Genomic DNA, 13,296 nt, shown 5'->3' with positions numbered 1-13,296 from the left:
ATTATATTTGACTAATGTCTAAGTCTGAGTCTGTTCCAAATCTAGTGCCATATCATTATCTTAGCGATTATTTCGCAGATAAACCTAGTAACCCTCGCCCCCTAAGAAAAAAAAAGAACGAGAAGTGAAAGGGACGGAGCGATAAGCGCCGTTATTCCCAAAACTACTACTGGCTGCAAAATCTGTCACAGCAGCAGAAACGAAACACGAGCTAGGCTGCACCGAACCGCCGGCCCGGACGCCCCCTCCCCTTATATGGTATCAGCCAATCGGCTTCCGCCGCGCAGCTGCGTAGCTCTTAACAGCAGACCATCGGGTCGGATCCCTCACTCTGCGTGCTTGGTTTGGTCTTTGGGTGGCATTGCTGCGTGCTGAAGTGCTACAAAATGACTTTGCAGGTAGCGATTATGGTTGAATAATATTAATTGCGAGCCTTCAGTGTGGTGAATATACTCTTAACCGCTTGCTATTTCAGGGAATTTAACCGCTATAAATAAGTATTCAGTAAGGTTCTGTGTACCCGATTGCAGTGCATTTATGAAGTCAGTGTCCTAAAATAATGTCACCTTGAATTAATATAATATTAGTACAAACGTGCATTTTGTGACTGCTGAAGTCTGTTTGGAGCAATTTGAGACCTGAACATGACCGACGGGAATTGCGCTTCTGTTAAATAATTTAAAAGTTTTTACGTTTAATTATGCATTCGAATCTAAACGCTTCTCTACAATTTAATACGTTTATTGCCCTAAGTGATTAGACAGTACCGGGCACGGGGTAACCGTTGAAGTTGCATATATGAGTTGAATCAATTTGTCATTCTATGACACGTATAACGTATTGCACACATTGCATAAAAACTGGTTAATCGTATTTAATCGTTACTGTCAAGCTTTAAAGATTTAATAAGGCAATACGCGTTACAGTCTTAAAGCGGTCTTGGTTGCTGCGCGTAATTTATTACCGTTAACGCAAGCCTCGGCCGGGGATTTCGGCGCGGCTACGGCGGAACTGCTATGAATCACACATTGATTTCCCGCTCATTGCGGGTTTCAGAGCCCGACACTGCTGCCATTGCATTTCTATAATTTCACAAACTCCCTCCAACAACCCTAATCAGCATGCACGATCTGAAACGTACAGTCACTGCGATAGTACTGCGAGCTTCTATGCTTTCCAATGAATCCGATAAAACACATTTGGGACAAAGGTCTTAAAACCGATTCATGGAAGGATTATGAAACGGGGAAACAAACAAACGGAGACGTTCTGCGCTTTCTCACGTGCCTGGAGCCATCCAATGTGACGCATGATAACTGGACGATCGTTTTTGCATCTCAATGTTTTTTTAATGAGAGTATAAATAGCAGCTATTGCTGATGATGAATGTGGTTCTGTTTCAAATGTAGGAAGAGTTTGAGCAGTTGGCTGAGGATGTAAAGAACGTGAAGACGAGGCCGGACGATCAGGAGCTGTTGGATATGTATGGGCTGTACAAGCAAGCCATCGTAGGGGACATAAACACAGGTGAGTGGCTTCTGTTTGCTCTCAGACCCTCCCTGCCTCCCTGCTTTGGGTGTCTGAGTCCATTTCTATTCTTCAGAGAAACCGGGGATGTTGGACTTAAAAGGCAAAGCGAAGTGGGAAGCCTGGAGCTCCAGGGCAGGTGCGTCTCAGATTCTGTTTTGTAACAGGAATATCATAGATAGTTCCTGCACAGAGCTGCAACTCAGTACGTTTTAACTCTTACTGTGCTTTTTGCTTTCTGACCTGACAGGAATGTCCAAGGATGCTGCCATGACAGCCTACATTGCTTTAGCGAAGGACGTCATCGCCAAATATGGAATGTGATTATTATTATAATTTTTTTTTTTTAAAAAGGCAAAGCCCTTAAGTACTGTAGCTCAGTTTTATCAAAAAATCATCTTACTCAGTTAGACAGTTTGAGGTAATCTCACACAGAATCTAGTCAGCCGTCATCTTAATAGAAAACTCATCCTTTAATTGTTTTTATGATTCCTGTGTCTCTTCAAGTCTCATTTTAGCAATTAAGTTGATAATTGAAAACGTACCTTTTTAATATTTGATTTTTTTTTGTGCTCTTTAAAATTGTGCTGATGTCAACTTCTTACATGGCTTAAACTATTAAAAACTATTCTGAATAAGTTTACCAATCTCATTTATATTCAGTGTTAGTTATAATTTAAAGCTGGGTCTGTCAACATCCAGCATATTGTAAAGTTTATATTTTGTACTCGTGACAGATCTGTGCATTAGATTGGTACAACTGCCGTGTTGTTTTCGTTTTTCATTAGAACAGAAAAGCTGTATTACTGCATTGCAGTGTGACTAAACAATAGAGGTGTAACTGCATTACAGTTTATCTCTGGTTCATCACGAGGTGTGATACCTGATGTGAATCATATTTTGATGTATAAGACAGAAGTCTCACATTTTTCTGGGGGTAACATGTTTAGGCAAAACACATTATGCAGGCAGTCTGATTCCCGATTCCCTCATCTGAACACCTTCCTCCTTGATAATGATCTGCTAACCAGTAAAAGCCTGAGTTACTTTGTGCAAAATGGCAGTGTGACCCATTTACAAAGCAGAACTTGTGATGTTACCAAGGAAACGGAAAGCTCTGGGTTTGTGTGGTAAGAGGCATTTTATTCCGATACCATAATGGTTTCCAGGGAGCTGAAAAGCTGACCCCCCCCCCCCAGGACAGCAGCGAGGCAGAGCAGAGAAGTTTGTCCTGGGTGTTATCAGGGGTAGGATGTTAATCATCATGAAAATAGAGAAATAAAAGTGAGTTGAGTGAAGAGTGAGGAAATCACTGGGTGTGAAGCATACGCATGACTCAGGGTTACCTGTTTCATAACCTAAATTTCATAAGGTTTAACAGCCTCTGAAACAGTACCATTAATGTACATCTGACATGTCGTCAGGGTAATTGACCAAAAATTCACGTGCATAAATTCAATGCATGCATTATTACTCGAACCTTCCACACGCCAGGCAGCCTGCTCAGCTCAAACTATCAGCAGATGTGTTTCTCGGACTGGATACATACTGAAGTGTCACATGTAGGAATGCCTCTCCTGATGTCTAGGGACTGGATTCTTCAGCTATCGTACAGCTCATTACTACCTCTGCATGGGTACAAGGGTCAGATGAGAGGCTGAATTAGTGTAATAAAACAGCTTGTCGAAGCATGATATTTGTTAGGGATAAGGTATCCCTTCCAGAGTTCACACTGGCTGGGCGAGGGGGGTATTGTGATAAAGACAATGGACAAAAACAGTTAAAACATGGCATTTTAGAGAAACAATGAGGCTGGCAAAGAACAAAACATGCTTCACATTTCAGGCTTACGGAACGAATAGATTGAGTAAATTAAAGCGAATGATCCCAGTCACCCGATTGTCCCTTGTGATTTAGCCACGCCCACTTTTTCATACATGCATTTTTAGGTCAGGTCCTGTGTATGAAATGTTTGCGAAAACTCTACATCTTTCCGTGAATCCTTGAAAACACAAATTTGTGTTGTTCAGCCAAGACAAAAAGGTTTGTCATAACTTTCAACATGCTGGATGTCACGATCGGGGTGGTGCGTCAGGCGAGCGAGCGGGAACAGGCAGGCAAGCGGGATACGGGGTAAACGGGTCTTTTATCGGGAACAGGAACGGGCAAGACGGAACATAGGCAAAGACGCTCACCAACATCAATGACGGACAAAGGAAACTGGGGAGACCAGGACTTAAATACACAAGACTAATCAAAGTAACTAGACACAGCTGGGTACAATCAGGGAAGCGTGGCACACACGAGGAGCGGACGAGCCGGGCATGACACTGGAGGTCTGAACTTTAAAAATCTCTTTCCAATCAAACAGACACATTAACACTGCATCCATTTCCCAGTTTTCACACCGCAAGTAAAGAATGAAACGTAAGCAGCTGACTTTTAATACATAATATTAATGGGTTTAACGGTCAGTTTAATTAACTATAATAATAAACACTGTTTTTGCCACAAAAGATCATTCTGCATGTGGCAAAACCAAACACTGAAAATGAGTGAATGACATCACACTATGGCACTAACCCTCACAATGCAGACTGTTCATGCTCAGGGCCATCTGCAGCTTTTCCACTGTGGCACAGATTGGTGACAAGAAAACGGCTACTGTCCGGCGCGGATGCAGGCACTGGGGCGTGACTGAGCGAAATGCTGCATCCGCCGAAGGGTGAGTGGAAGCCTAAGACCATGAGGATATTTTCAGAGCTTAAGGCTCATGTTCCTGAAGTGACCTTGAGGCTTCCATGAGCTGAAGGCGGTTTCTGTAAATCGGTTGAGAAACAGACCGACTCACTGGGCTGGAGGAAACAACGGCTTCTCCCCCAGGCCTGTCGACCCATCACAGGACGCCTTTGTTCACCCTAAGGAGGAATGCTCACTGGAGCAGTGGGTTCATGGGCCGGCCAATCAGATTCAGCTGGGGGCTGACAGGAGGCCGGGCTAAGGGAGCGGGCTTCGCTGACTCTTTCAAAGGCTTCGATAGCTGGAGAGCTGCCAGTCTTGTACAGTTCAGCAGTGATCTGGCATGAGCGGAATCAGCAATGCAGCAGAAGCTCTGTGCTTCATGAACACTGCAGTTAAGCTGCGTCCATAGCTGATCAGTGAAGCATCCACATGCACATGCATATACTACCGGCCGTATCCCATAAAGTCTCAGGGTGAAATTAGCACCACCTGTCAATAAATGACCTCACTGTGGTATCAGTCAATGGAACACTGAACAAAGAACAACATGTATTCACACAGTTCCAAGGCTGTTGGCAACCCTGCAGTTCATTAATAGAAACCCAGTGTAGGTATCCCTTAGTACTGAAAGACCTTTTTTTAACACGTACATTTGTACTGTGTTGACGCGGTATAAAAATCTTCCCGGATTTTTTAAACACATTTTATTCTATATTCTGTTTCATAGTTTATACCCTGATGGTGTTCCATGCCTAAGCACTCAAAAGCTTGGCAGTGAGACAGCACTAAGCCCTAAGCCCTCAAAAGCTTGGCAGTGAGACAGCACTAAGCCCTAAGCCCTAAGCCCTCAAAAGCTTGGCAGTGAGACAGCACTAAGCCCTAAGCCCTCAAAACTTCATCAATACAGACAAATCTCCACACGCATTTGCAGATCTGCCAGGGCAGAAGTGTAGCAAAAAAACACGTGTAAAATGACAGTCAGCTGAGAAGTCTGCCTACTGAGTCGTAACTGATGAATCTGAATTTCCAGCTCTTGGAGCAAAATACTAAGAGTTTTCAGCCATAAATAGCTATGTACCCATTTATAAATTTGTCTACACATTCACAGACAGAGCTGTAGCTAGGATTTTTAAAACAAAAAGGTGAAGAGGTCAAAAGCGTTAGACCTTCCTAGGTGTGCCCAGTAACCTCTGTTACTGTACTCATTTAAAATCTCAGCATACATTTACAGATTCTTTTATACATTTACAAATCTGTTTGCACGCAAACTACTCAGATACAGTTACACAACTTTCCACAAACGTTTGCAAATAAATTTTGCCACAAAACAGCCCATAAATGATACCGGTCCTGCGTTAAATAATGTACTGCTGTGATTGTTTTTTTCAGGACTCCTGCTCTCTAGGAGGCGCTAGTGCGCACCTCATCGTTCAGCGACGTGGTGATGCGCCGCCGCAGAGCTAGAAAGTCGCACATGCGCACGTGTGTCCGCTCGCTCACAGAGGCGGAGTGTAACCGAAACTAGGGGAAAGGTGAAGCATCGCCGGGGCGGTGCTCCGAGAAGCGCCCACCATAATAAACCGAGAGTGCCGGCAGGCGACGAGTTCGGAGAGACCGCATCCAGCGCGCCACTAAAAGTGCCCTTTGTATATATACTCAGACACACAGCACTTTTATTTGGGTAAGGATGCTCTTTTTTTCCGGTGTATCTCTTTTCTGATGCTCGGCGTGAGTGTTTACGGTAGTGAAAGGCAGTGTTTACTGTGGTCGGGGGGGCTTGACTGCGGCGGCTGCTCTATCTTTGTCCTCTTTCTTATATTGCTGACGGATGTGAGACTACAGACGGAATAAAGCGCCCACCAGGAAGACCCGGACAGGTTTCCGCTTTAACGGAGCGTTTTCCCGGTACAGACTGTCCCATGGAGAAGCAGGTGTTTGAGACGGCGGCCGAACGCACCTTCCAGTACCAGGGCGCCCTGCCTCCGCTCCCCGTCCCGTCGCTGGAGGAGACGCTTCGCAAGTACCTGGATGCAGGTGCCTATGCGCGGATTACCGCGGGCTCCTGGGGGCCCCCAGATATTGCTTGAAATATGACAGTCAATAAACTACCGTACATCTCCTTCTCTTACCATCTTAACATTTTGTACATCAGTATCTCTAAGGAGAAGGTGAAGTTGTAGATGGGAAATCGGGACTGTCATCGTGCGTAAAATCAGAACGTGCCTTTGACCCGCTTATGTGTGTTTGTTTTTCTGTGTGCAGTGAGGCCCTTTGCCACGGAGGAGGAGTTCCGAGCAACTAAGGGGATCGTGAAACGTTTTGGGGAGGGGCTTGGGAAAGACCTGCATCAGCAACTCCTGCAGAGAGCCAGAACCAGGCGAAATTGGGTGTGTCTTCCACGTGGAGTTTAAACCCAGTGTTTACCATGTATAAACTGACCTCTCCTTGCATGTTGACTATCTCTCTCCCCCCCCCCCCCCCCACATTTTTTTAGTTGGAGGAATGGTGGCTGAACACTGCCTACCTGGAGGTCCGTATGCCCTCCCAGCTGAATGTGAACTTTGCTGGTCCAGCCCCATACCTGGAACACTGCTGGCCTCCGCAGGACGGCACGCAGCTGGAGCGGACCAGCCTGGCTACGTGGTACACGCTGCAGTACTGGGATCTCATCCGCACGTAAGAGACACCTGCTCTCACAGTCTGATGCGTACGGAGAATCCGACACTCCGTCTGTGTTCTGTGGCCGATGGCATCATCGCGTTCCGCTTGGTATCGAGTGTGACTCGCAGATTCTGAGTAAATCAGCCACCCTGATCCACTGGGTCCCATGCAGTGTTTTCATTTTCCAAAAGTGACTTTATTAGGTTTGAGAGGGGGATAAACCGCACCTCCTTCAGTCAGCAAACCAACACGGCTTGTAGCTCCCTCCACCCGATGAAACATGTCACTCTTGTGTGGTTCCTCGATGGAAATGAGCTGCTGAATGACGTCAGGTCTTCAGACGCCCTCCTCACCTTTACGTTCTTTGAATGTTCTTATGTTGTACTTCTGGCCCTTGAATAGTCTTATTAGGTTCTTGCTTTGTTATGAAGTTGTTGAGTCGCTTCTTCTGCAGTTCTGCTTATACTTGTATCTGGGCATTCACTGGAAGCTACGATTTGCCTCATAATTCCATCACTTTAGACCAGGGGTGTCCAAATCCAGTCCTGGGGGGCCGGAGCCCTGTGTAGCCTAGTTCTTTCCCTGTTCCACCATAAATGATTCAGCTCAAGAGCTGTGTGCTAATTAGCACAAGGAGTTGAATCAGGTGTGTTAAATGAGGGGAAACCCAAAAATGTGCAGGACTCTGGCCCTCCAGGACTGGATTTGGGCTCCCCTGCTTTAGACAAAGGCGTCTGTTAAATATGTGAAGTATGTTCAGTACATCCCCTCTGAGTTATGGGGGAGGTTCTGGGTTGGAGCTGCGTGTCGCACATCACCAGGGATGTGGGGGTGTTTCTTCTCAGAGAGAAGCTGGCTGTCCAGAAGGTGGGGAGCGTCCCTCTGGACATGGACCAGTTCCGCATGCTCTTCTGTACCTGCAAAGTTCCTGGGGTCGACACAGACACCATTCACAACTACTTCAAGACTGGTGAGGCTTGGTGGTGCAGATGGCAGAGGGTGACTGGGCTGTCCTTGGGGCAGTGAGGAGAACGCCTTGTCTCTGCTGCAGAGAGCGAGGGGCTGTGCCCCTCCCACCTCGTGGTCATGTGCCGAGGCCGGATCTTCGCCTTTGACGCCGTGTACGACGGACGCATCCTCACGCCCCCAGAGCTGCTCCGGTACGGGTCGAGTCCAGTGTTTGTCCCCTAGTGCCCCCTGTAAATAGTGGTTCATTTTTATACATATATAAATAAATTGGTTGTTTTTTTGCTATTTGACTGAGTGGTGGTTAAAAAAACAAGTGGCCTGTGTGAAGTTGGGTGTCGTCTTTTGGTTTGTTATCTAACCCCTCAGTGCAAAGTTCAAATCCATCTGTTTGTGTCCTCAGGCAATTAAGCTACATCAAGGAGATGTGCGAGAGGGAGCCAGAAGGTGAGGGGGTCTCGGCCCTGACCACCGAGGAGAGGACTCGCTGGGCCAAGGTTGGTGCATAGTTTGTACCCGTCTGCTCGGGACCAGCTGCTTTGGTTCGCTTAAACATGCTCGCTCGTCTGCTTAATACTGACGAATGCAGGTGAGGGAGTATCTCATCTGCATTGACCCCATGAACGAGGCCGTCCTGGAGACCATTCAGAGCAGCCTGTTCGTGGTGTCGCTGGACGAGTCGCGGCCCTACTCCTCTCCTGAGAACTACACCGCGGTATGTCAGTGTGCCTTTCACAGGGCACCTTTAGGGACAGTCTTCGGTATTGATTTTTGGTTACCTGCAGAACCAGCCTTCATGGCCTAAAACCATTTAGTTTGGGGCAGGAATCCTCCACAGTTGCAGGAGGTCCATAATCCCCTGGACCTGATCAGGGTGCCTTCATCTCGCTGTTCTTGACACAGATGACATTGGCAGCCCTGACGGGAGACCCTACAGTTCGCTGGGGAGACAAATCCTACAACTTCTTGTGCTTCGCGGATGGCACCTTCGGGTCCAACTGTGACGTAAGCAGCCGAAACTGTGACGTAAATTGGGTGCTTCTAACAAACACCGTGGCAAGTCTGACTCAGCGCTGACTGTTTCCAGTTGTGCTCGGAGGTTCTTATGGCGAAGTCAGACATGTTCAGTTTTCCGTAACTCTGGGATGGGGGTTCTGTGTTGCTCAGTAACGCCCCCTTGTGGTTGTTCTCTTGCTGCAGCATGCCCCTTATGATGCCATGGTGCTGGTGTCCATGTGTTACTACAACGATCAGAAGCTGAAAGCCTGTGGGGGAGTCTGGAAGGTGGGTGGCTCCGCCACGTCCTGGGGGCAGGCAGTAATGACATCACGGGGGCAGGCAGTAATGACATCCACGAAAAAAAAAAACACCTGCAGGCCAGGTTGCTCCCTGCTGGCCCAGCCACACCTTCTATACCCCTATGAATCCTCCGTAATTCTAGAAGCTTCCCTGGAATTTCAGAGCCCCTCCATCCTGCCAACTGCGGCCATCAGCATGAGGTTGAATCTCTGCTATGTGGTTTGCCCCCAGGGCTTGGAGATTGTCCGGGACGTCCCATTACCGAAGGAGCTCGTCTTCACGCTGGATGACAGAGTGAGAGGGGACATCGCATTGGCCAAGCAGCACTATCTGGAAACTGTGAGTCTGGGCGTTTGTCCCTGAGCGTGAGCAGGGTGTCTGTGTCCCGGTCCCCCTGCCCCGCTGTCCCCCTGTCCTGGTCCCCAGCGCCTTACAACCGCCCCACTTATGTGTCCGCAGGGCAGTGACATCCAGGTGCTCTGCTACGCTTTCACAGCCTTCGGCAAAGCGGCCATCAAGCGCGGGAAGGTCCACCCAGACACCTTTGTCCAGCTGGCCCTGCAGCTGGCCTACTTCCGGCTCCATGGGAGGTGGGTCCCTCCGCCACGATCCCAGAATTAGCATCCTTTCACTCGCTCCAGCTCCCAAATACGTATGCATTGTGAAAACGGATGGAGGCAAAGAATGTGGTAGGGCAGGTTCTGCACCATCATGCCCCGTCCCATCTCCCCTCAGGCCACCCCCCTTTATATCAAATGCACTCACAGAGCCTTGTTGGGAGGGACTTAGGGGGTATAAAGGGGGTTAGAGGTGTCTCTTTATATTGTATTTCAGCTGCCTTTCAATTCCTAGTGTATGACTCCACTGTACCAGATGAATCATTTCCATTACAATGAGTCATTGTTTTGCTGAAACTGCGTCGGTGAGACTCATCAAGTGGATTCCTGATCGAGCACAATTACCGATTCCTGTCATGTGCTGAACTTTACTCTGTTTTCCTCCCGCCTCTCCGCTCCCCTCCCCTCCGCTCCTCGCCTCTCACAGGTCGGGCTGTTGCTATGAGACAGCCACCACTCGGCGTTTCTATCATGGCCGCACGGAGACCATGAGGCCCTGCACACTGGAGGCGCAGCAGTGGTGCCAGTCCATGGTGGACCCCACAGCCAGTGTACGCCCGAGGTTCAGTGGGCTCTGCTCTGGGTTACCGTAGTAATGAAGGCAGAAAAGTTCCGAATTGACAGACGCAGCTAGTTAGAGACGCCCAGGACACCATCCATCGATCCATCTTCCGTTTGCTTATCCTGGTCAGGATTGTGGGGCGGAGTGACCCAATATAAACTGTATTGGCCCCCCCATTTTAAAATAGTGATGTATCCCTCGCAGATGAGCACCAGGCGGAAGAAGCTTCTGGAAGCAGTCAGCAAGCACAACAGGCTGATGAAAGAGGCCCAGGATGGAAAGGGTGAGTGCTGCATCGGTCCGCCCCCCTTTTAAATGAACCGTCCATTTAAAGGGGAACTTTCTGTAACTTTTTTTATTAAAAATTTTTTGCAGGTTTTGACCGGCACCTTCTGGGCCTATATCTGACTGCCAAAGAGATGGGGCTTTCTGTACCAGACCTCTACAATGATCCACTGTACTTCAGGAGGTACTGCTGCCCGCACGCCCGCCCCACACGCCCCCCCGCCCCGCACGCACGCACGCCCGCCCCACACACATGCCCCCCCACCCCGCACGCACCTCCGCCCCGCATGCACGCCTCCAGGGCCCTGTGTTTAAAATGATGTCTTCGCTGTCTCCTTTACAGCGGCGGAGGGGGGAACTTTGTCCTCTCGACCAGCCTGGTGGGTTACACCACCGTGATTGGTGCAGTCGCCCCCATGTTGCATTACGGCTACGGGTTCTTCTACCGCATCAGAGATGACAGGTAGGGTGCCCCCCCCCCAGAAGGAATGATCAGCTTCCCCCCGAATGACAGGCCCCATGCATACCGGCAGGATTGGCCCTTACGCTTTTCATTTACATTATTGCAGGTTTCCTTTTTGCCGTCTCAGTCATGTATAATTACTGGCTGACGTCATTTATTCTATTAGAATGGTGGCAGCCTAACGAACTCGCTTTGTGCTCAGATTTGAGATTCTCACCTTTGTCCTTTACACCCCCCCACTGCCTTGCGTTTCCAGTCGTGTCCTTACATGGTGACGGTCGTGGCCACGTCAGCGCGCTTTTACCTTTGACCTCGGCTGATAGCATGTCTGTGCGCTTTTGTCCCGACAGTCTTTGATCATAGGGTTAATACACTGGCAGGTGCTGTGGTCTGACGTGTGGATCGGGGAAGTTCAGACGGCGTGATAATTTGCGACAGGCTGAGAGACACGGTGATGTCATTCTCGCGCTGTGTGTTTTAAGCGGCATGCGGATGAAGGCCGCCGGGGAGAGCTGGTGGTCCGGTACTGAGAGGGAGTATGACCTGCGGCGGTGGAGATGTTCACCCTCGTCTTGTATTCTGCTCCCCCCCCCCCCCCCCCCCCCCAGGATTGTGGTGTCCTGCTCGGCCTGGAAGTCCTGCCCTGACACCGATGCAGAGAAGCTCTTCCAGAACCTCAGCGTGGCCTTCCAGGACATGCTGCACCTCACCACCCTGTCTCAGCTCTAGACCCCGTGAACCCCCTTCTCTTGCAATCAAAGCAACCATCAATGCAAAACTTAATCACGCAATAACAATGCAGATCCCTGCCTTCCCTATTCCTTTCCCATTCTTGTCCCAGCGTAATGTACAGCTTCACATACTAGAGTCTCCTTTGAGCCAGTAAAGAGTCTCGTGTCGGCGTATTAAACAGTATGGGAAGCCAGTCACTTCCAGTAATGGCATCGGCATTATTACGGGCGTGATGAGAACATCGAGTGTGTTGCGTTTTCTCTCCGCCGTGGTGTGTGTATTTCTCCTAGAAAACAGTATTGATCTGAGATACAGCGTTAGAAACATAGCTGTTTAAATTTTTTAAAAGTAGTAATTAATATCTGATTTTTTACTTTTAATGGTCTTTAATGTGAGGGGATGAATGGCAAGCAAGCAATGCTTGCAGGGACCTCGGATTGAGGGAGTGACGGTCGGCAGGCCGAAGACCTCGCTAGGCTGTAAAGGGTTGCAGCGCAGCTGACTCGCATCAGGGAAACTGCGTGACACCGCCGGATTGCTAATGGCCTGTAGGGGTCGCTGTTTTCCAGCACCAGCAACTCCACTGTTGGCCTGCTTTAGTGCACTCTACGAAATCTGCGATGGGCTCTGCAGGAGGTAGTGATGAGCAAATTAAGCTTCAAGAACCATTTGCTGTATTGTCTGACCCCACTAGATGGTGCTCTCTGTTCAAAAGGGCTCAAGACATGTCCCAAAGCAAACCAAGAGTGCCACCTTGTGGGGTCAAAAAATACAGCAAATGGTTCATGAAGGTTGTTTTGCCCATCACTAGCTGGAGGATAGGAGTAACCCAGAGCTTTAGGTCTTGATCTCTGGATGTTTCTCACTATCCCCTGCTTCCTCGTTAGTCGCCCCTTATGAGCACTTACAGTAGCAATGCAATGACTGTCTGAAACCGAAGGACCAGCGATGATTTCCTTTAACTGCCAGGTAGGTTCCGAGCTGTTTGATCAACCTTCTCACAAACCTGTATCAAGCATCAGCGTTTGACTGAAATGTAGAAATGCAGCAGTGATGGCATTTATGTACCAGGTTTTAACTAAAATAATATTTTCTAAAGAAAAACGATTTGGAAAAATTCTTTTGTGTGATTGATAAAGATTATCATTGCATGGTCTCTATACATGTAATCATGTAGGTGATGGGCTGTAAACATTTCTGTGATTCAGAGCATGTCTGTAAAGAGGAAATGCTGAATTATTTAGCAATAAAGTGCTTTTAAAGTTGACAGTATTTTATATATTTTTTGCTACTTGGGAAATTCGCAGAATTAATCTGTGGTGGGGGTTCACCAAGTAGGGAATAAAATCCATTGAGCGTCTGTAAAATATGCAGACTACAGGTTCGAAGCCGGTGGTGTGGTGGCAATGTGTTGCATCAAAGGATGAATTTTACAGAAACAA

At 48.2% G+C, this 13,296-nt stretch overlaps 1 protein-coding gene across 3 annotated transcripts; it reads left to right on the top strand.

Annotated features, from left to right (window-relative positions):
- Window positions 1-239: 239 nt before the first annotated feature.
- Window positions 240-13,121, top strand: LOC125748880 (acyl-CoA-binding domain-containing protein 7-like). Of its 3 annotated transcripts, XM_049025546.1 has the most exons (18): window positions 240-398; window positions 1,410-1,527; window positions 1,604-1,666; window positions 6,532-6,656; window positions 6,764-6,945; window positions 7,776-7,900; window positions 7,982-8,090; window positions 8,300-8,393; window positions 8,486-8,611; window positions 8,800-8,901; window positions 9,097-9,180; window positions 9,427-9,534; window positions 9,655-9,785; window positions 10,240-10,363; window positions 10,579-10,657; window positions 10,750-10,843; window positions 11,003-11,122; window positions 11,731-13,121. In XM_049025546.1, exons 1-18 carry the CDS (start codon window positions 387-389, stop codon window positions 11,849-11,851), a joined length of 1,917 nt encoding a protein of 638 aa, XP_048881503.1. In that variant the 5' UTR covers window positions 240-386; the 3' UTR covers window positions 11,852-13,121. The 3 variants fall into 3 exon arrangements, with proteins under 3 accessions (XP_048881503.1, XP_048881502.1, XP_048881501.1); XM_049025544.1 differs by lacking the exons at window positions 240-398; window positions 1,410-1,527; window positions 1,604-1,666 and adding exons at window positions 5,788-5,950; window positions 6,181-6,303; XM_049025545.1 differs by lacking the exons at window positions 6,532-6,656; window positions 6,764-6,945; window positions 7,776-7,900; ... (10 more) ...; window positions 11,003-11,122; window positions 11,731-13,121 and adding an exon at window positions 1,778-2,165.
- The last annotated feature ends 175 nt before the right edge of the window (window positions 13,122-13,296 follow it).

This window comes from Brienomyrus brachyistius, chromosome 9 (genome assembly GCF_023856365.1).
Source record: "Brienomyrus brachyistius isolate T26 chromosome 9, BBRACH_0.4, whole genome shotgun sequence".
In the NCBI taxonomy this organism is placed as follows: Eukaryota; Metazoa; Chordata; class Actinopteri; order Osteoglossiformes; family Mormyridae; genus Brienomyrus; species Brienomyrus brachyistius.
This window is presented reverse-complemented; position numbering and strand designations above follow the sequence as displayed.